The 22,402-nt window shown below is 40.4% G+C and overlaps 3 protein-coding genes across 4 annotated transcripts; 1 reads left to right on the top strand and 2 right to left on the bottom strand.

Moving 5' to 3' along the window:
- Positions 1–3,564: 3,564 nt before the first annotated feature.
- ucp2 (uncoupling protein 2) lies at positions 3,565–5,110 on the top strand (the record flags this gene model as incomplete). Its single annotated transcript, XM_083927149.1, has 6 exons — positions 3,565–3,690; positions 3,860–4,076; positions 4,161–4,358; positions 4,446–4,547; positions 4,640–4,820; positions 4,996–5,110. 6 exons carry the CDS (start codon positions 3,565–3,567, stop codon positions 5,108–5,110), a joined length of 939 nt encoding a protein of 312 aa, XP_083783275.1.
- A 193-nt stretch (positions 5,111–5,303) lies between these two features.
- dnajb13 (DnaJ heat shock protein family (Hsp40) member B13) lies at positions 5,304–10,521 on the bottom strand (the record flags this gene model as incomplete). Its single annotated transcript, XM_083927303.1, has 8 exons — positions 5,304–5,463; positions 5,740–5,816; positions 5,916–6,029; positions 7,065–7,178; positions 7,259–7,407; positions 8,417–8,578; positions 10,254–10,357; positions 10,454–10,521. 8 exons carry the CDS (start codon positions 10,519–10,521, stop codon positions 5,304–5,306), a joined length of 948 nt encoding a protein of 315 aa, XP_083783429.1.
- A 1,231-nt stretch (positions 10,522–11,752) lies between these two features.
- On the bottom strand, positions 11,753–22,148 carry LOC310956783 (ras-related protein Rab-6A). 2 transcript variants are annotated; one of them, XM_083927153.1, is made up of 8 exons: positions 21,820–22,148; positions 18,577–18,635; positions 18,408–18,461; positions 17,635–17,740; positions 17,246–17,357; positions 16,747–16,840; positions 14,881–14,947; positions 11,753–13,607 (listed from the first exon to the last, which is right to left on the bottom strand). In XM_083927153.1, the coding sequence occupies exons 1-8, from the start codon at positions 21,887–21,889 to the stop codon at positions 13,543–13,545; spliced, it is 627 nt and encodes a 208-aa protein (XP_083783279.1). In that variant the 5' UTR covers positions 21,890–22,148; the 3' UTR covers positions 11,753–13,542. The 2 variants fall into 2 exon arrangements, with proteins under 2 accessions (XP_083783279.1, XP_083783280.1); XM_083927154.1 differs by lacking the exon at positions 16,747–16,840 and adding an exon at positions 16,210–16,303.
- Positions 22,149–22,402: the final 254 nt, after the last annotated feature.

Raw genomic sequence — 22,402 nt, 5'->3', positions numbered from 1 at the left:
AAAACTTTTTCAGTGCTTGTACGCATACATTTGAATGTCTGGAGTGCCTAACCCACACACTGTGAGATGATCAGGAAACATGATGGGATTCAATAAGATCAGATTCTGCTCTGTATCACCTTGAATATACCACCCCCAGCTGAGTATCCCTACAGATTGAGAACTACCTCTACACCACCAAATGTTTCTCGCAGGCCATTTAGAGCAGACTGGGCTTCATCGGGAGAGGGGACAGGGGCATTCAGACAGAGGGTGAATACAGGTATATTCAGACAGACAGACAGTATAAGAAAAATGTGTCTTTTAGAACATTAAAGCATGCAAACATATACCTTTGTGAAAATGTCAGCTCCCCCGAGAAATAAAACCAAAGTGGTTGAGAAAGAAAAACAAAACAAGAGAAACAACATAGTCATCCCGTATGTGGCTGGGGTATCAGAGAAACTCAGGAGGATCTTCAACAAACACTGCATCCCTGTGTATTTCAAACCCAGTAACCTACTCAGACAGAGACTAGTACATCCAAAGGACAGAACACCAGACATCCACAAAAGCATCTGGTTTATGCTGTCCAATGCAACAAGGAATGCAAAGATCTCTACATTGGAGAAACAAAACAACCACTGCATAAACGCATGGCCCAACACAGGAAAGTTAACTCCTCAGGCCTGGACTCTGCTGTCCACTTACACCTCAAGGAGAAAGTCCACTCCTTTGATGACAACAATGTCCACATCCTGTACAGAGAGGACAGATGGTTTGAAGGAGAAGTAAAAGAAGCATTCATGCCAAAGTAGAGAAACCATCGCTAAACAGAGGAGGAGGTCTGAGACACCACTTATCTCCAATTTACAATGCTGGGCTGACAAAAAATCACTCGTCTGAACATTTCAGAAAGGAGAGCTTTTGGTGAATTTATGAAAAATCTAAGGACTAGACAAAGTGTAGTAGAATGGTGTTAGGTAAACAATACAGAATAAAAGACTCCTGCACACTGTCCTCTTCACTTCTTCTTCTTTGTCATTTAATAGAAGAAGAAGAAGAAGAATTCCTTCATTAGTCCCGCGAATGGGGAAATTCAATTTTCACTCTATTTTATTTTTCATGTTACACACACACAGGCCTGAAATACACACACATGACAGGACCTATATACATGCAACCCAGGAGAGATGTTAGAACGAGGGGGCTGCCAGTGACCGGCGCCCCGAGCAGTTGGGGGTTCGGTGCCTTGCTCAACAGCACCTCGGCAGTGCCCAGGAGATGAACTGGCACCTCTCCAGCCACCAGTAACACCAATAACAATGTTTCGGTACGCAGAACTTTATCAGGTTATTTTACGAAACAAAAGAAGAGATCATGACCCACATGGGCTGATCAGGTCACACTCCAAACTGACATCATCTATTGAATTTATCATGTAGCATGTATAATCACATCATGGCACCATGGGCCTAAAGTGAGAACAGGTCGTGCAGGTCACTGACATCACTCACTGAATCAATCAAACATCATGTATCATCACCGTGGGCCTATCATGTGTTTATACATGATACTTGATGTAGAGAAATCAACAAAGACTCTTAAAGAGAGATTAGCAGATTTGTGTATTTATTCTAGAGGAGAATCGCAGAGCAACATTTTATCTCAGTTTAAAACAATAGTGTCAAACAAACATCTTACAGATATGCATGGACGTCACCCGTTCATGTCCCATGTAGTCTTGTCTCATATAGTTTTGTACACGTACTTTGTACAAGTTATCCAAAACAGGTAATCTTGTTTTGAATGCTTGTTATCAGCTATGAGCTTTCGGGGAATGTCTTTTTGTTTGGCTCTCATATCTCCACAGTGGTCCTATCTGAAACAGAGAACAACTTACGTCTTCTGATTGAATGCAGTTTGGTTTAGATAGCATCATCGGACACAGAATATTTCCAGACGGACCGGCCTTATTATATTATATCTACTTTTTCTTCTTCTTTTACTTCAACAACCTTTAACTGATAATACAATAATACATTCCTTACAAATCTGTTCACGCCACTGTTTATACAGTACAATACTGACTTATTTTCAAAAATACTCTTTTTTTTAATATTAAAAACATAAACTGTGCTTGTGCAGTTTTTGACCAGTACCTTTCAATCTTCAGTCACCGCAGGAACAACAGGTCACAGATAATGTTTTATGTATAATGTGTGTTGAAGGGTCCGAACATACTGATCTAATTTTGGGGGCGATGTTCTGAGTGTACTTGTATTTTCAGCATGACTCAGCATTTACTCTCTGTGCTCTCTAAAGAGCTGTACATAGCTTTCAACAGATGACTTTGTTGCTATATTTGTAAGTTAGAAAATCAAATTTTGCAATGCAACATGTCTTTTTAAAAAAATATTCAACTATTCATGTATGGTGGGCCTCTTTAATCCAGCCTACCACTCCATGCCCCCCCCCCCCCCCGCCCCGTCCATGCCTATGTTCAAAAAGCACCTCAAAACATTTCTTTTCCCCAAGTCCTTGACCCCTAACCCCCAATTGTTAACGACCTTGGGTACCATGAAAGGCGCTATATAAGTCCAAGTTATCATTATTATTATTATTTATTCAATCACAACTCTACGTTTTAATGCTTGTTGCGATGCTGCTATTTTTCTGAAGATACAATATAGAAAAGCTTGATTATGGAGTCAAGAAGACGCAGAGAAAACATTTAAGAACACATACAGCATCAGACACATACAGTACAACCCCAGGCTGTTTGTCACACAGGCAGGTTTATAGTCTTCCATATAGATGGAGTGGGGGGTTGGGCCCCACCAACAACACATGCCATGATGTAACAAGGACACGGCAGTATTTAAAGGCGGCTCTCTTCTCCACATACTGCATCTCGTCCAGTCACTGATTCATTTGGCTATTGTCACGCGGAGAGGCATTTGACAGGGCATTTTTACTTTCACAAATCAAATCACGGTATATTATATTTTAAAATCTTTTTTTTTTGAAGTGGTCAATACTGCTCCTCTGCGATTGTTTTTTACCTTATTTCTGACTCTTCCAGGATTTGGAGTATGATTTTAAGGCTCATCACTTTTGAAACATTTTCTATGGAAAAACAAGGAAAACTATTTATATCTGGGACAAAGTTCAGCCAGAGGGACACCTTTAGAGAATCCTGATCTCTAATGTTTCTGTCCTAAACTGCTCCAATAAAGGTAAGAATTAATAACCAAAAACAATCAGAATTAAAAATTAGCAAATAATTTGAGAAATTCTATGTGCTATTTAACTTACATGGCATCTTTTAGCCCATGTGAGTCAAGCCTTTCCTTGTGGGCACAGAATTTAGTGAACAGCTGTCTTTCATTAAGCATCACCGGAAACCTCTACTTGAGGATGTCACTTTGCTTAAATGATTGAAGTGTTTAATGAGCCAATCTTACATAAAATACATTAATGTTCGGATGGAATTTGTTTTTCAGATTTTTGGAGGAGCTTCTTGTCCTGTTCGCATAAATAAAACACTTCAATACTTGAATTGATCAGAAATCATTCAGGAAAATGGTTGGATTTGGACCTGCAGATGTCCCTCCGTCAGCAGCTGTGAAGTTCATTGGAGCAGGGACTGCAGGCTGCATCGCTGACCTGCTCACCTTTCCCCTGGACACAGCCAAAGTGAGGCTGCAGGTAAACAAGCCTTTTTGTTGCAAGTGTTGAATTTTAACTTCCCTACAGCGCATCAAATTCTTATATTGCATGTGCTGACATATGTGCTGACATATGTGAAAATATTATATGTAAAAAGCCCGCGATCCTTTCTTATCCTCACCTATCCGTGACCTTTTATCCTGTACAGATCCAAGGTGAGGCCAGAGCTTCAGCAGCTGCAGCAGAAGGGTCTGCAGTCAAGTTTCGTGGAGTGTTTGGCACCATCACCACCATGGTGCGTACAGAGGGGGCCAGGAGCCTTTACAGTGGACTGGTGGCAGGACTACAGAGGCAGATGAGCTTTGCTTCTGTCCGCATCGGTCTCTACGACTCTGTAAAACAGTTCTACACTAAAGGCTCTGATCGTGAGTATCTCTGAATTTTGTTGATCTGTAGTTATGGGAGTCCTGCGCCAACCAGGCCTGACACCTCCCTCCTCTCTGGTTCAGATGTTGGTATCGGCAGTCGGCTGCTCGCAGGATGTACCACTGGTGCCATGGCGGTCGCTTTTGCTCAGCCTACAGATGTGGTGAAAGTTCGCTTTCAGGCACAGGCCCGGTCTCCTGGGCATGCCAGACGCTACTGTAGCACCATTGATGCTTACAAGACCATCGCTAAAGAAGAAGGCATCCGTGGTCTGTGGAAAGGTACAGTAGCTTGCGTTTAGGATGACTATTTCAAGCATTTCCTTTCATTTTTTTGTGATAAATATTTTATGTTTCTTTGTCACGCAGGTACAGCTCCAAACATTGCGCGAAACGCAATTGTGAACTGCACTGAACTGGTGACGTATGATTTCATCAAGGACACACTCCTTAAGTCCACTCCCCTGACAGGTAAAAAACAATGGCTGCAGTTGAACAAGGTGTGACATAGTAGCCCAGTGTTGTTCTCTGTGGAGCAGTAACCTTCAGCCTTTACTCCACAGATAATCTACCCTGCCACTTTGTGTCAGCCTTTGGTGCAGGGCTATGCACAACAGTGATTGCCTCTCCTGTCGATGTGGTCAAGACAAGATATATGAACGCTGCTCTTGGCCACTACAGCAGTGTCCTCAATTGTGCTGCATCCATGATGACCAAAGAGGGACCACGTGCCTTTTATAAGGGGTAAGCATCGACTGAGTAGACAATATAGAAAGAATTAATGAGGACAGACTGTAAATCAAACATTTATAGAGGAGGGGGAAGAGAGAAAATGGTTGTAAACTAAATGTACAAAACAGCTATCAATATGAACGGTTTGCAATCAACCGCGTTGTTGCTCTGTTTTCTGCTCTTAAAGGTTCATGCCGTCTTTCTTACGCCTGGGCTCCTGGAATGTGGTGATGTTTGTGACATACGAGCAGCTGAAACGAGCCATGATGGCAGCAAATCACAAATGTACAACTCTACTGTAACCGTTATTGTCTCTCAGAAGGCTGATGTTGTCGCACAATGCTGTTTTTTTTTTTTTACAAATGTCTTACTTTTTGTTGCCTTCTGGGTGTTTTCATCTCAAAGAATCAAAGTAAATAGAACTGTGTTCTATACTATTCTAGTGACCACAGTAATCATTAGTCACAGGATAGCCAAACATGTATTCAAATGAGATCAATGTTTAAAAGTAAGAGCTTGTTTGATAAGATGCTTCCTCTCGGCGGAGAGCTTCGCAGGAAACTTAATGTCAAAATGAATGACGAGGTTTCCTCTCTGAGAAGGATCCTGGGAAAGCGGCATTCCCTCTCCGGTCACCACTTTGTTGTACGAAGGGCTGATGAACAAATCAGAGAGACAGGATGATGGTTATTGCTGCGGATTATTGCACTACCCCAAAAACATATCCTTCAAGAAATATCTATGTATTGAGTGTGCCATTTATATAATGAACTTGAATTTCTTATGATCATCTCTTGTTTCCTGTTTTGATCTCTATGTTTAAATAATTCATTCAGCGTTTAGAGCATCTGAGATTCATGTCAAATTAGTAGGATTTAAAAAATACAGTACAATACATCCATATTATTTAGTTATTTAGTATTCCACTTACTGCACAATCTCATTGATGGGAACACTGATCAGTCTGCCATCTAGTGTCTCCACATCCACAGAGAACCCAGTCAAGGCCTGTGGGGAAAGGCTCATGGTTTATTCTACTTCAAGCAAGTCGTTAAGTGAATAGTAATCATTCAAATCACTACTCTGGCTCTCATTAACAAGACTCACCATCTCCAGAGTGATCTGGACCTTGTAGATCAGGTCATTGTGTTGTCTTAGGAACAGAGGATGACTCTTCTGTCGCACTATAAAGACAATATCTGCAGGGATGCTGTTTGGTCCCTGAAGGTAAAATACAGCAAGATGATTGTCATGCAGTCTGCCTCTTTCCCTAAAACATGGCTTAGTCATAAGCTGTTACTTTGCATAGTTTGATAAAGAAAACATTTGTGCACATAATTTGTTTTGACAATATCATATTCAGTAAAAAAGAAGAGGTAAGGGAGATCGAGGCTATTTCTCCTTATTCCTCTGTGGTTTTATTCATAAGCATATGTGAGCACCTCCAAAGAGATCAGCTGAGGCCACCTACTGGTGGAAATGCAGCAGATCCAGTGGAAAGTATAAACCTTCATAGATGAATTATTAAATGCACTTTGAGAATTTGCCCAAAGATATTATTTATGTACCTGTTCATATTAAATTACTTTTTTTTAATTCTCCTTTTCATTCCAGTCATGATTCATTACAGTTAAAACAGTTATTCATCAAACATCAGTAATTAAATTACACATTCAGAGGTGAAATAAATAAATAAAATTACATTCAGTAATGATTTATCAGCGTAAGCGGTATAAAGACCACCTGAAAACATCTCTCAAGAAATGCAGTCTCCAACCCCTGGCCCTTGAGACCCTCGCCACTGACTGTCACAAGTGGCGAACTTCTTGTGAAGAAGGCATCAGTATCTATACAACAGATCTAGAACGCACAGCAGATGAGAAGCGCGCACAGCTCTAACAGTGTCTGATAAATCAGCACCAGGGACAGTGCCAAAGCCAAAACTCGGGCCATAACTAACATTCTTTTAAGAAAGTTTGAATGAGGCAAAACAAATAAATAAAGGAACAGTGTGGACTCTTGCCTTGTTATTAACTAAAATAACTCATCCTAATCTAAACAGAACTGGTGAAAACATACTGTATATTATCAGCTCTTTTTCTGACCATTCTCACAAAGGCAGGAAGAGGCCGCTCTACTTGCTCAGTAATAGTAGAGCAACTTCAGGTCAAATCTCCTTTGTAGTATGACAGCACATGGGTGAGTTATCAGTGACCAAATGCATCTCAATAGTAAATGGAAGCGCAGTTATTTCACCTGATCTCCCTCTTTGGGGAAAATGATCCTCGTGCCTTCTTTCCATCCAGGCTTCACATCTACAGTCAGGATCTTGTCTTTGATACTGGATGTGTGTCCATCCTCATTCATAACCTGTTATACAAATATGAATACATGTGTGAATAAGCTGTAGGAAGACAGTGGATAGTTGTCTCATATACAGCAGCTCTTACCCTGCGAGATATCTTAATTTTTTTTGTGCATCCATGGAAGAGATCATCCAGGGACAAATGAAGGTCTCTCTCTATGTGAGAGTCTTGTGTCTTCACCATTACCGGTTGCAGGCCACCGAAGTGAAGTGGTGCATCATATGTATAGAAGTCTAACAAAAAATAAAAATAAAATCAAGTTAATGTAATTAGCAGTGATGGCAAGTAACGAAGTATTTGTGCTAATTTTCAGGTAATTTGTACTTTTAGAAGTATTTATTTTTCTGACAACTTTTTACGTTTACTCAGTACATTTTTAACACGATTATCGTTACTTTCTACTCCCTACTTTTCCCAAAAAGGCTTGTTACTCTTAAAAACAAACAAAAACACTTCCTTTTTTTTGGCCCTGTGACGTATGCACGCCAGCCTGTAGCCTGCGTTTATAGGCTCTTGTCTGCCATCTTGAGACAGGCACGGCAGAGACACGGCAGTCTGTCCGTCAGTAAATCAGATTGATGATTTTTAGACCCAAGAGGGCTAAACTATGTTCCAAGAGCTTTGAAAACCTTCTTCTCTTGAAGTTGAACAAAGAATTTTGGTGCATTAGTTTTCCCTCCCTTCACATTAGACTCGCATAGAGAGATGGGGTGATGTAGTGTAGAGATGAAGATGGGGGTCTAGTATATGCTATAGTAGTAGTATTGTTGCCTGATGTGCAATTCAAAAGGTTGATTAACAGTTGGACTTACGAGTATAATTTGTAACACGACAGTTTAGAAGCCAATCCAAATTTAATATTCAAAAGTGTGATGCGTGAACCTGACATGTACAATACAAATGCCTACAATTGACCATGGTAAAGTACATTAGGATACATCTTGTGTTTGTTCAAACAATGACATTGATTAAATGGATTCCATTTAAATAATCGTGGGGTTATTAGCTTTGCAGTGAATCGTGCAATAGAAATACTTTTTACTTTTTATAATACTTTTGAGTAAATTTCAGAGCCTTTACTTGAATGAATATTTTGATCATTACTTTCACTTTAACTTAAGTTGTTTTTAAAACAGGTAGTTTTACTTCTACTCAAGTAAAGAATATGGGCACTTTTGCCATCTCTGGTAATTAGTATGACATTTGAATAAACACATTCACTGTATGTTTTGGTTTTCTCACCTGCAAATGGGTTGTCACCTCCAAAGAACTCTCTGAAGGTTTTGTCTGGGATCCCATGGTATTCATACTTAGATGACCAAGCCCCAGTGCTGCCAAACTCAGGTGGGATACCACCTTTTAGACCCTCCTCGCCAAACTTGTCATAGGTTGCCTTTTTTCGAGCTGTCACAAAGAACATAGATATTGTCAGAGACAAGCAAGGCCAGTCTGCAGTTATTGCCGGCTGAAACAATGGTGTTTTGGTAAAAGGTGGATCATTGTATCGATTCAGTCAGATGATGCTTTTAAATAAAATATATAGGCTCTGTAGGCTGTCATTCATTTCTTATTTCTTTAGAACACATCAAAGTATAAAGTGTGACATAGCGTACAAAAACAAAAAACAAAACAAAATATTTAGAAATAAATGAATCGTATGTGTCCGAAAAGGAGCAGGAGGAATCCAAAGCTTATTAATTCCCACCTCTTATTCAACTGTTATCAACAATTATCTGTAGAAATTAAGCAGCTATTTCCATATGTACACCAAATTATCTACAGTCATACACTAGTCAAATATTTACAAAGCCATATACAAACAAATATAGAGAAAAAAATATCAACAAAGAAAAAAAGTCTCCAGTGGTGGAAAAAGTACTCAGAGCTTTAGAAAAGGTGGTAATACCAAACTGTAGAAATACTCTGTTCGAAGTAAATGGTGTTACTTAAGTAAAAGTGCAAAAGCATTAGAATCAAAGTGTACTTAAAATACAAAAAGTAAAAATACTCATTATGCAGAATGGCCTATTTCAGAATATAAGATTACCAGACCATAATTATTGATGGATTAATGTAAATATGACTGTAATGTTGCAGCTGATAAAGGTCAGGCTAATTGTATTTACTTTATAAGCTGCAGTGTAGCTTATAACAATATATCCTGTTTTATTTGTTGATAATATGTTGTATTAGTAATCCGAATCTGTTAAGTAACTAGTACATGAGGTTACCAAATAAATGTAGTGGAGTAGAAGTATAAAGTAGATTCAAATGGAAATACTCAAGAACAGTACCTCCAATGTGTACTTAAGTAGAGTAATCGAGTAAATGTACTTAGTTATTTTACACTAATGACGGTATCCCTTAGTCATATAGCTATATACAGTATACAACCCATCACCCTATAGTCACCCATGTCAATAACGAATAAAGTGAATGCACACTTTACATGAGCTTTATTATCATCATTTTAGTCAATCTGTTTCCATCTCATCATCTCATCTCATCTTCAACCGCTTATCCGGGGTCGGGTCACGGAGGCAGCAGCTTTAGCAGGGGACCCCAAACTTCCCTTTCCCGGGCCACATTAACCAGCTCTAACTGGGGGATCCTGAGGCGTTCCCAGGCCAGTGTGGAGATATAATCTCTCCACCTGGTCCTGGGTCTTCCCCGAGGCCTCCTCCCAGCTGGACGTGCCTGGAACACCTCCCTAGGGAGGCGCCCAGGGGGCATTCTTACTAGATGCCCGAACCACCTCAACTGGCTCCTTTCAACACTAAGGAGCAGCGGCTCTACTCTGAGTTCCTCACGGATGGCTGAACTTCTCACCCTATCTCTAAGGGAGACTCCAGCCCCCCTCCTGAGAAAACACATTTCGGCCGCTTGTAATAAAATAAGGATATTCTAATTATTCCAACTGTCATTTGCAGCCAAGTACTTATATATGATTATCATTAGTATTACCTGTATATCTTTATTTCACTTTCACTAATTAGGCCTGTTTATCTTTAACCTCGATGGACGTGTTGCACTGTAACTGAAGCACCATTTAAGGTCAATCCTGTTTTAAATGACTCACGGTCGCTCAACACATCGTAGGCTTCGCCCAGCTGACTCAGTTTCTCGGTGCTTCCAGTTTCTCTGTTGCTGCTCGGATGAAACTTCAGGGCGAGACGTCGGTAACTAGTTAGATAAAAGAGGGAAGATGTGACATTAAGCGCAAAACACCATAAACGTTAAGTTTTGTCATCTAACGTTCAACAGTGTGACGAAACTTACGCCTTTTTGATATCTGCGTCTGTTGCGTTTCTGTTGATTTCCAGCGTAGCGTAGTAATCGCTGCTCATTGTGGAATTAAATGCTTATATTTCACTTCAAAAATCAAAAGCGTGGGTCTTAAAACAACCGCAGTTGTTTAGCCGCAGTTGTTTAACACGGTTTCCAGGGTAACAGATGCTCGGGAGACTCTCGCGGGATTTGCTGAACCAATCGCGGGGCAGAAAAACAAACAAGCGTGTTCACATTAGAAATAAGACACCAAATGATCATTTTATAGTATGTTTTTTTGGTTTCTGAGTGTTGAAAAGTCACAATGGAATAGTAATAGACTGTCCAGCATCATATCTAAACTTTATATTGCACTAACATGTATAAAAAGGTTATATAAATATATATATATAAATAAATAAATAAAGTTTGATTGATAGCTAACCTCGACACCGTATAGAAAGTGTCTTTGTTAGTGATCCCCAAAGGTTCAATGCTGGATTCCCCTGTTTGGGGCCCACACACATACACCTCCTGTCCTCTGCTCATTATACACACTGTGATTAAAGGCAATTTGATTAAAAATAATAATCCCATTTTATTTATGAATATATATATATATATATATATATATATATATATATATATGTGTGTGTGTGTGTGCTAAACAGGTTGATCAAATAATCAAAGCCTTACAAGCGCCATGTTCACACATGCCCCATCCAGAAGACAGGGTCACAAGATTAGGAAATGATCCAGGACCCAACCTTTTTCCAATTAATGAAATTATGTGAAACTAATTGACACTGCACCTGTGGCTTTAGGGCCCTGGGACAGCTGCATGCTTTGAAGTCTGGCCCCGCTACAGGTGCATAGAGATGTTTTAGTAACTGCCCAAATATCGCCCATAATAAAATAGCATCCCATGAGCAGGCTACTTGTACAACACCAGACATTTAGACATAAACAATGGCTGGACTCTATTTAGGTGGAATCTTATTGTGAATGTTGGCTCGGTGTACTTCGGAGCCATCATTACAGCCATTAGAGCCTTTACCTAACTGTGCTCTTCCTGCAAGGACACGTCAACATGTAGGCTGTGAAATAAGCCTATTAGTCCAGAGAACCAGGCTGATTACACTTTTCAGGGCTTGCTCTTAATACTGAGAGCCTGCTGGTCAAAGAATTACGGATAACACTCTGTAGAATATTCTAAGTATTTCATCCTGGATTCATAATCCAGACATTAAAGCATAACACAAGCCAAACCTTAAAGACCTCAATTAGACATTAATGAATCCCAGTAGCGGTGACAAGTGTATTTTTATTCTTTCATTTAAAACCATTCCAGACAGAAAGGTTAAGGTAAACTTCACTGTACAAATCGTACAGTCCTCCAGAAATTCACACAAAATTGCACTGTATTATCAGTATGATCAAATTGCCATTTAGAGGTGGGAGAGGGAACAGGTGGTCCAGATGGATGCATATTTTATTAGCGTTTCAGGACTCATACCAAAAGTGAAGGTATGAACAGCCATAAAAAAGAAACATGAATCCAATAGAAATAAATATTACAAGTCATTGTTCATTGTGGATTAAATACACACAGAATAATCACTAACAAAAGATCAAACCCCTCCCCCCCAAAAAACAAGCAAAAGCAAACAAACGTCTTTTAAGTGTTCATAAAACCTCATACCAAACTTAACTAGATAAACCTGAAGGAAGCCCTCTACAATTAAACTCCAAAAGGCATAGATCCCCATATCTAATGTTTACAGTGGGTTTTATGATTATGACTCTTAATATATGAGAAAATACTCCTCAAACGCTATTTACCAAGAAATAGTTTGAATCTATGATATCTGTCTTTAGAAAAAAATAGTTAAAGATCTATTCAAATAAAAAGGTAATAGAAAATGGAAGCCAAGTTAAAAATAACTCATCTCAAGGGAGAAGCGTGGGAAGAGAAGGACGGTGATGTGGTTGGTGTAGTGATAGTGTCGCTCTTGTTGTAGGTGTCATGACTTTGTGCTGGTCTGTGACTGTGCAGTGGTGCGGGCTGTGACAAACTATTATTTTTATTATCGATAAATCTGTAGAGTATTTTCTAGATTAATAACTTGGTCTATCAAGTGTCAGAAAATAGTGAAAAATGTCCATCAAAGTTTCAAAGTCCAAAGCGGTGGCTTCAAATCTCGTTTTGTCCAAAACCCAGAGATAAACAGTTTAATATGATACAAAACAGAGAAAAACAGGAATTCTCCATATATCTCCATATTTGAGAGGCTGAAAAGAGCATTTTCTGCCATTTTTGCATGAAAAATTACTTTAAGAAGTAATCGCTGATCATAAAAGCGGACGATTATTTTTCGGTTGATCGTTGCAGCTCTAGTGTATGTACTTGTCATCATGCTGGTACATGCTGGGGGAAGTGGGACTCTGCTGGTACAGGCACCACAAAGCACTCCGTTTAAAAGAGGCTCTTGGCTGCCACCTCCAGCTTTATCGTGGATGAGTGTACAGTATACTTGTCAAAACACGTTTTCCACAAACGATTCCAGACTGTTAAAAAAAGAACAGTTTGTTGATAATACAATGAATGAATTAATCAACACCAATCAATCGCAACAGCACAAATTATGTTAACTGATACAAATAAACATCCACATTGTGCTTATTAAGCTTAAAGCAACATTTAATTTTTAAAGGATAGTCTCAATCTTCAAAACATACTTTGATGTCTTAAATACACATTTTCTTTCTTTCAGTTTGGTTCAAAGTGTCATCTTTAGAGACAAACTACAGCGATATGACTCATTACTCTTCTGCCGACATCTCTGTCTGTGTGCAATGACAGACAACAGCTGTTTCAACGTACGTGTTACAGTGCAAATATTCGATCTATGTGATTTATGACTTTCAGAGCGTCCCGATGTGAGAGCAGCTTTTCCACAATGGCAAGGATATAACAGCTGTAGTGTTCTCTTTCAGGCTGGGGAAGAGAGGCGGGTGCAGCGAAGGGTACAGATACAGTAAAAACAGGGTTTGAGGAAAAAGCCAGTAAGAGAAATTTTTAGCAATGACATAAGCCGGCATTAGCAGGAACAGCCTCCGTCACTGACAGGTAGCTCTGGTGGCTTCTCCAGCTTAATATCAATCACTGAAGGGTTTAGGAGTTAAGGAACATCACAGAACAGAAAAATACAACTTTAAAGCGCACAAGACGTTGTTAGAACTAAACTTAATTGCTTTCAGGGCTTGTGGGAGATAACATGAAAGTGTTATACATAAATTGTTTTTGTAATTTGTTTTCCACTACAGGACATGAAAGGGTACATAACTAAATAATAAATGGAATCCATTTTCCATACAAACCAGACAGCCATTGTGTGAGCTCACAAATGTGAAAAATCCCCCACACACTGCGATGATCAGTTTTTGTGTTCCTTTAATTAATGTGACACTTAAACCCTTAGGGTGTGATTTGAAAAAGCTGTAGAAATGATAAACCTTAAATTGTCAAAGTACCACATACATTTCAATGTTGATATTCACCATTTACAAGGTCGTGGGGAGACATTTTACAACGTGTATCAAAACCGAGGTCATAACATAGATCCGCTGTGAACCCAGCCTCACACTAGAGCCACATTAATACATTTTCATTCTTAAAAAGGATTACTTCTGCTACATTTACAACTAGCATCCACACTACTGCTGCATTTCCATTCACTAAAAAGCAGACATTTGGAAACCATGCTGACCCAGTTTTAGATTGAAAACTCTTGGGTTGCGTTTATGTCTGGCCCGGTGGAACACTGAAACATTTGTAAATGATGATACGCACACCCACATCAAACTTATCATTTAGTTAGGCTAACAACAAGCCTTTCCTAATTTCATCCATGCTCCCAGTACCACTCTAATAATAATATGCAGCTTTATTTGCTCTACGATGACTCCCAGTGATTTCCGCATTTTACTTTCAGTCAGAGCTTCAACTCCTTGACGCTCCAAGGAAAGAAATCTCTGGTATTACTTTTTGCCATTGCTGTTCTTCCTTCAAAGTACTTTCTGTGTTTTCCACTTACTGTATAGATCACTATATAGTACACAGGCATGTTGACATGGGCATAATTCTGACAACACTTATGTGGACAGCAGTTTTGTTTTAAAACCCTGTCTTAAAATGAAAAGTAGTAGTGTAGATGTAGTTAACCATTATACTCACAGTAAAATGGTCAGTAAGTTGGAGCACAATATGTGCACTCACTGGTAAAATAAAACTGAAGAGACACATGGGTCAAACAACAGCAGCTTGCAGCCACACTGCTGCACTAGATTTTTCCTCTGGCAGGGCTTATCCATATGACAAAACATAAGAGAGAGGAGACCTCCTGACTCACAGACGCTGACATGTACACAAAGGATACTGTCCTCTCTACTCTTGTCCTGTGTGGTATCCATGCCAGGGAGGGCGGCTGCCACACGACGGAAAAGCTGGAGGGAAAGACAACCAGATGTATTCTGTCAGACAAGGAAATATACTCAAAGCATAAGAAAAGCACAAGATGAAATCAAGGTAGTGTGCAGTGTATATGCTAGGGCTGTGCCCAAATCAGAATTCTTTTAAATTTTTAAACAAATTTGGCTATTCAATATGAAGATTCAACTATTCCTTACCAACGACATACGAACATATAATAATGTGAGGATTTCAACCAAATTAACATAGTCCAATGCGGCCCACCATGGTTTTATGATGAACTGAAAGTCTTTTTACACTTCTCAATGGATGGAAATCAGCGCAGTCTGACAGGGGTGGGGACAGCCGCTCAGTGTGGTAGGATCCCAGGTACTGGCTGGCGAATTTCCTCCGTGGCGATGCACTACGACCGGCTCTAGTCAGCTTGGAAAGGTCCGCGTTTTAAAGTGTCTACCAAATGACACACCCCTTGCCTGGACCTTGCAGCTTCCTGGGGCCGCGGCTTTAACGCTCACTGCGCCCTCTCCCTGCAGTTCAGCGCGCTTTCCCTGCTAGTATATAAAAATATAATGTAATGCACACTGACTAACAAAAAAAGAAACGGCTCCAAGAATTTCAAGTCATCACCGACTGATGATTCAACTTATCAACTTTCAGGGGGCAGCCCTAGTATATTCCCATTGCATGATTTGGCAAAAGGTTCGCTTGAAGCTCGCACAGAGGAAGACAGCCACCAGAGCTTTACCAATTTTATTTGAATTCAGCAGCTTGCGTTTGAGCTACTGCAAAGCCATATTTCTGCACCGCTGAAGTGGCTTGAAAGAGGGTATAACTGTGCCTTACTGAGACCTTCCATTGATAGAGCTTGGATGATTTTAAGTGATGGATGGATTCAAGTGAATTTACAAAAGGGACAGTGTTGAATGTAGGATGATGCTCAACATGCCCACCCCCCACTTAAAAGCATCACGCAGAACTAGACTTTATACACATGCAACAGAAATATTGCTATTACTAATCAGTGGAGTGGAGTGTTGGTTGCAAACCCTGACCCACCTCTAGGGCTGTATGATCAAAAGTTGGCCACAATAAATCGTCACTTCTAGCAGGTGGGAGAGAGCTTGAAAAACAAATCCCCACACCTCACTTTAACCAGAGGAAGCTGATGTTGAAAGAACACCTTTTTGCACGCATGCGTGTGTGAAATAGAAGCCAGTCAGAAGAGAGCATGAGCACTATGAACACACACACACACACAAAGGTGCACACGCTCTACCTGTTTGACATTGTAGCCTGTCTTTGCACTTGTTTCAATAAACAGAACATTCATCTCTTTCGCTCTCTGTTCTCCCTCCTCTGTGGTTATCTGTCTGTGATGAGCCACGAGTCACCGCGCACAACACACAGACACCCACGGGGACACGCACACATCGCCAAAGACATCGACAAAAAGACAAGGGGAAAAGAACACAGACTGTGATTATGTTGAAGTGGATTAACAAGCCGCGCCCCTTCCTGACACTACTGCCACCTGTGCTTCAGACCAAAAGTCGTCTAATAGAACATCGGGATGTTCAGTTTGTTAGCTGAGCTCCACAACAGGGAGAGAAGGCTTTACATTTGAACAGTAAATAAAGGGGGTGGGGGTGCGTAATTGAGAAGGTCTCAATGAATCTAGGTTGACAATTTAAAATCTTAAAATCCAACTCCCCAAACTTCTGACCTCTGATTTTGGCAGGCGACATTGGGAGGAGGAGCCCAGGCAGCAGCACCAGCAGCAGGACTGCAGAGCACGACTCACACACACTCTTACCTGCTTTACGTTGTAGCCCGCTTTCGCACTAGTCTCAATAAACATTACATTTAGTTCTTTGGCTTTCCGCTCACCCTCTTCAATAGATACTTGCCTGCAGTAGATAAGGGGGTTAAGAGACGTACAGCAAAGACATTGTACAACTTTCTTCATAAAACTGGTGGATAAAGTGGATCACACACCAGAGACTTTCAGATCAAATATTATCAAACATCACAGCTTTCAAAGATCAATCTATTCAGGAGATTGATCGGTCAAAGATTAAGTAATCAATATCTCCACACAATGTGGGTTGAAATAAAGAGAAAGGGCATACACTATGAAAAAAGTCAATGTGAGCTTTGACATCTACAGAGGGCAGAGATTACCTGCTCTGCCTCAGAGAGGCCTGAGGAAGTCAGTATTGACAGGCCAGCAGCAACAATCGATGGCTTCATTTATATGCTCTTAATGGAGAAGACCCACTTACACAGAAGCAGAGGAAGGAAGAACACATTACCTTTTGTCTGCAAGATCTGTCTTGTTTCCCACCAACATGATAATGACATCACTTCCTCTCTCCGTTCTCACATCATCAATCCATTTTGTGGTTTGCTGGAAGGAGTTGACATCTGAATGAGGGACGAGGGAGAAACAGGAAGCGGAGCATCAGTTTTCAGGAGAATAAAAGCCTCGGTTGTGAAAACAGGCAAGTTTTGTGGCAGGAAGGAAGTAGAATGACATGTCGTACACATCTTTGCCAGATCTGATGTATACACTTGGAATTACATTTGATTTTGAAACTAAAAAATAATAAATGCAACAAACACTTACCAGCTGTAGTGTGCATTAAAGTGGATTTAAAAAAAATGTTTATAAAACATCAAAGTGCAGAGGTAATCCACCTACTTGTGATGTCGTACACTACGACAGCAGCAGCAGAGTCTCTGATGTAGCTTGGGATGAGGCTACGAAACCGCTCTTGACCCGCTGTGTCCCACAACTGCAACCTGATCTGTGGTGCAGGAAGGGGAAGGGGATGGGAGGAGAAATAAAAGAAGAGGAAAGAAAACAAAACAGAAAGGATGAAAATAAAACAAGAAAAAAACAAGGTCAGAAATGAGGTAAGTTATGGTAACAAAAAGCAAACTGAACGAAAACTGAATTAAGTCAGATGAATGGAAAAACATAGGGAGAGTTCAGAGAGAGTGTATCGCATGCAGGTAGTGAATGACCACCAGAGAGAGCAAGCTGTCCGGGCCTGGGGGAGAAATAAATAAATAATCACCCTTCACTTGTAATCAACCCTCCTCTCTTGATCAAGTAAGGTGTTTGATTTCAAAACAGGAATGAAGAGAATAGATGGAGGGGTAGGAAGGAGAGGAAGAAAACTTGTGTTGAGGGGAGCAACAAACAAAGAACGGGAGGACGGTCCAGGGGTACAGCATACAGCTCACACTTGGAAGGCAGGACATATGCTGTGTGTACATGTTAGAGAAGCATTACTGAATTATTGAAGAAAAAAAAGAATAATGCAAAATCATGTGAGCAATCAGCATCTGAGTGCCCCTTGATGTTACCTGCACCGAAACCTAAGAGAATTTTCCCCAAACTGGACAAAGACAAGAACGACCAACAATCAAGGACTGAATAAAGCCAGTAGGCAAAAAAATTAAACTTACTGTTCGGTCTTCAAGGTACATGGTTTTAGACAGGAAATCTATTCCTATTGTGGCCTGTAAATGGATAACAAGTAGTTAATTATGCATAACCTTCTTCAATCCATTAATGTTCGATTTTTATATGAATGTTATCAGTGGTGATTAAATCAGGCGGAGGTGTCTGTCTCACTTGGTAAGTGTTGTCGAAGCTGTCATACATGAACCTGGTGATCAGCGAAGTCTTTCCAACTGAAAAACAAACAGAAACAAAAACATAACATGAGTGCAATATAGGGGTGTACGGTATAGACAGTAGGAATTTAACTCTATACCATTACTGTCTATGCTTCAAATTTTACCGTGATATACATTTCAGACCATACCGTACAGCCCTAGTGCAATGATTAAACCTTCACTTCACTTTTGTTGGTTTATGGTTGTCAAAAATAGTGGAATTTTCCCTTTTACAGTTTGTCAAAGCACAAGGTGACATCTTCAAATTATTTTATCTGACGGGACATTTCAAAACCCCCAAATACTACACAGAAATGCAGCATTTTCACTAGTGATAAGCCAAATAATCGGTCGGCTGCTTAATGCCATTTTGAGATAACTGTCATCGGCTGATGCCCACACTCATGAAGCAGATTCACAAAAAAAGTCAGAAGGAAGTCTTGTCAGCGTGGCTGCTGTAGAACAAACATAGTGCTCCACCTTGCCTCAGTTTCACCATTCTTATGGCAAATGTCAGTGTCACCTAGATTGCAGGGATTGAAAAACTACTGTGCGTCCCAAGCCCCCAATCCTACTTCCGACGAGTAAAACATTTGTCCTCTGGAAAATGGTTGTGGGACAGTAAGTTTAACAGTGAGGGGCTGTCCACACAATGATTGAATGTTTTGAAATCTTTTTGTGTTTTTTAAAACTGCTGCAAGTCACAGCCTACAGCTAAACACAGACTCTACAGAAACAATGCAGACAATAGCTAAATAGAGTTGATAGTGTTCATTTAAGTTCAGCGATGTTCAGTGATGCGTCTCATTTGTTATTATTAATATATTTGTTGTATTTTATCAGATTCACACACATAATAGTGACATTACACAGTATATCAACCATTAGCCGCCCTGCTCTTCAAATATCGGCATAGACCATTGAAAAAACCCATGTCGGTTGACCACAAATCCTAATATTTGAAAGGCTGAAACTGGCGGCTGTTTGGCATTTTTACTGGATAAACAACTTAAACACTCACACAAATACCAAAATGGTTGTCAATTGACTAATCATATACACCCCTGTGTAAGTCCTACTGATGTACAGCAAAGATTCAAAATAAGAAGCAACGTCAAAGTTGTGTATGAGCGACAGATGACTCAAGCTGAGTCAGCTTGTCATGCCATTCCCACTGCCCTCTGGAAGTTCTTGTCCATTACAGGGTGTGGTACACACAGTAATTTGTAGGAGAAGTTGGAAGGTTGAGGAATGTTGAGAGACTAGTAGGGTTGGGAACCAGGCTCCCCATTTATTTGCCCTCTGTATTTCCTTGCTATGTCCAATGCTGAAATGACCAACATTGATATTTTTTGGTGCTCCACATCTATGCTCACTCCAGTTAAACATCACTTTTAGCACGGTATTACAGAGAGAGACACTATACGGTCGCTTTGAGCGACCGCACAGGGCTCCCCAGACCCGGATTGTTTTGCTGAGCTCGGGTTACATTATCAGTTACACTGTGCATCAAGTGATGATGACATGGCCAAAGCCAACAAAGCTGTTTACAAAGAACCACAGCTGATCATACACTCTCTGACATAAAGTCTTATCTTGATGGGAGTGGAGAGTCATATTACGGGACTAGTTACTCACAAACAAGGTTTGGACATGCCAGCCCAGAAAGGATGGATCCACATTAAATACAGTTTCTTATTAATTTCATATTTCTTCAAACACAAAGCACCACAACAATGGCCACATTTTAATGTATACAAATAATATGCATTATTAGTTCTATGTAGAGATGCACCGATCCATTTTTTCCCCATTTCAATCCAATCTGATACCTGGGAGTGTATCCGCTGATACCGATTCTATACTGTTGAATGAATGGACCTTTATATCTTGCTATATAGGTGAAGGCATCAGGCTTGACAAACATTGTTGACATTTTTTGCAAAAAAAAAAGGTAACAAATGAGTAAAGATATAAATGTAATTAATATGGTAGCTCTGCTTGATGACGGAGCTGGTGTTGCAAACATAGAATTGAAGTGACTACATCGCTGTAACTGAATCGCTGTGTATGATATAATCTAATAAAAAAGAAATGACTGGATCAGAATACTGGATCAGCCTCACTCATCCAATAGCCAATCCAGCTAATTAGTCAAAATCAGAGTCGATATCTGATCCGGGTATCGGATCGGTGCATCACTAGTTATATGCAGTGAGGTACACAAATTTAAAATGGGGGATCAAGAGAGTATTGGTGCCATATTAGTACTTGGTATCAGCAAATACCCAACGTTAAGAACCAGTTATCAGAACTTGTATCAAGAGAGAAAAAGCCGGATTGGTGCATCCCAATTCATGAAGCCCCAAATTCAGCTCACACTGTGTGCTCTGTGTTGGTATGCTAAACGCACAGCTGGGGAAACAGTGACAAGACATGGAAGTACGGTGGACTATATAATGAACAACCCCACACAGGTACATGACTGTTAAGGGTGGATCTACTGAACAACTCCTCGGCCCCCCTCTCTTTCTTCTGCAGTACAATCACACCCTGTGTTCAGATTAGCTTGAAAGGGGGGAAATGAGTAGGGAGAGTGTAGGAATGCTACTGGGCAGGTTTGGTAATTGGGATGCATCTGGTCTCAGCAGAAGTGCCCCCAGAGGGTGCACACATCTGGCTGACTGTGCAATCACTGTCATATTGTTTTGATGACTTTGACTGAGATTTATGTCAGTCTTCTGGACACAGCAGCAGAAACAGTGTGTCAGCTGTAGTTAGTCTGTCACCTCTACTTAGAAAGTGACGTGAATGCTAAGACAAATACAACTGGTGTTGTTATATTTACAGTACTTCTTACTGTGTTAACCACTCTATGTATCCACTTCATTGCCTCGGTAGATAGTATGATGTCACAGCTCGCCACGGAAGTTGAGATTCATTTTCCACAGACATAAATTAGCACATCAGGGAGAAAATGAACTGCATTTCAATGAAGCTGCCGTGGGCAAACATTAGGAACAAGTCACGGTGTCGCAATGGTGCCACTGTGCCAAGTTTAATATGACTACTACAGCTAATGTTAGCCAGCTAACTGGTTAACGTTAACCACCAAAATCATTAAACTCTTGTGTTAGCGAACTCGCATCTCATTTATATTCGACATCCAAGCAGCTTTAAACTTTATCATCAGACTCACCACTCTGCTCCCCGAGAAACACCAATTTAAATTTCCTTAAAGGGTTCCCGAAGTCTCCGGTCGCAGACATGACTGTATGAAACAACTGACGTGCACTACTTGTTGGGAGCTCCCCAGCTAATGCTAAGCTAACCAGCGGTTGACAGATATCAACGGTCCAAAGTCCGTAACGTTTTTAACGGCTTGCCAACCCGCTTCGCAGTCCACCTGGCGAGATGCCCTGCTCCAAATCCCTCCTTTAAGCTTCCAGGCACTTTTTTGATAACTCACTAACTAATGCGGCCAAGTTAGCATCACTGTCAGTTCACTGACATGTCTGGACCAGTTAGCCTCCCCAGGCTGCTCTTCTTCTTCTTCTTCAGACACCGACCTCACATGTCCGCCATATTGTTGTGCTGCCCTCTACTGGCGGGGAACAAAATAAGACAAAATAAAACAAGATCATACTTTATTAGTCCCGCAGAAGATGACAGTGAAAATAACAAAAACTAACTAAACTAACTAAAATTTTGCTAAAAGTTAGAACGGGCAAGTGACAGTAAAACACAAAAAGTGGTAAATAAACAGACTGGTCAACAGTGTG

Source organism: Echiichthys vipera (genome assembly GCF_963691815.1).
Source record: "Echiichthys vipera genome assembly, chromosome: 14".
NCBI lineage: Eukaryota > Metazoa > Chordata > Actinopteri > Perciformes > Trachinidae > Echiichthys > Echiichthys vipera.
This window is presented reverse-complemented; position numbering and strand designations above follow the sequence as displayed.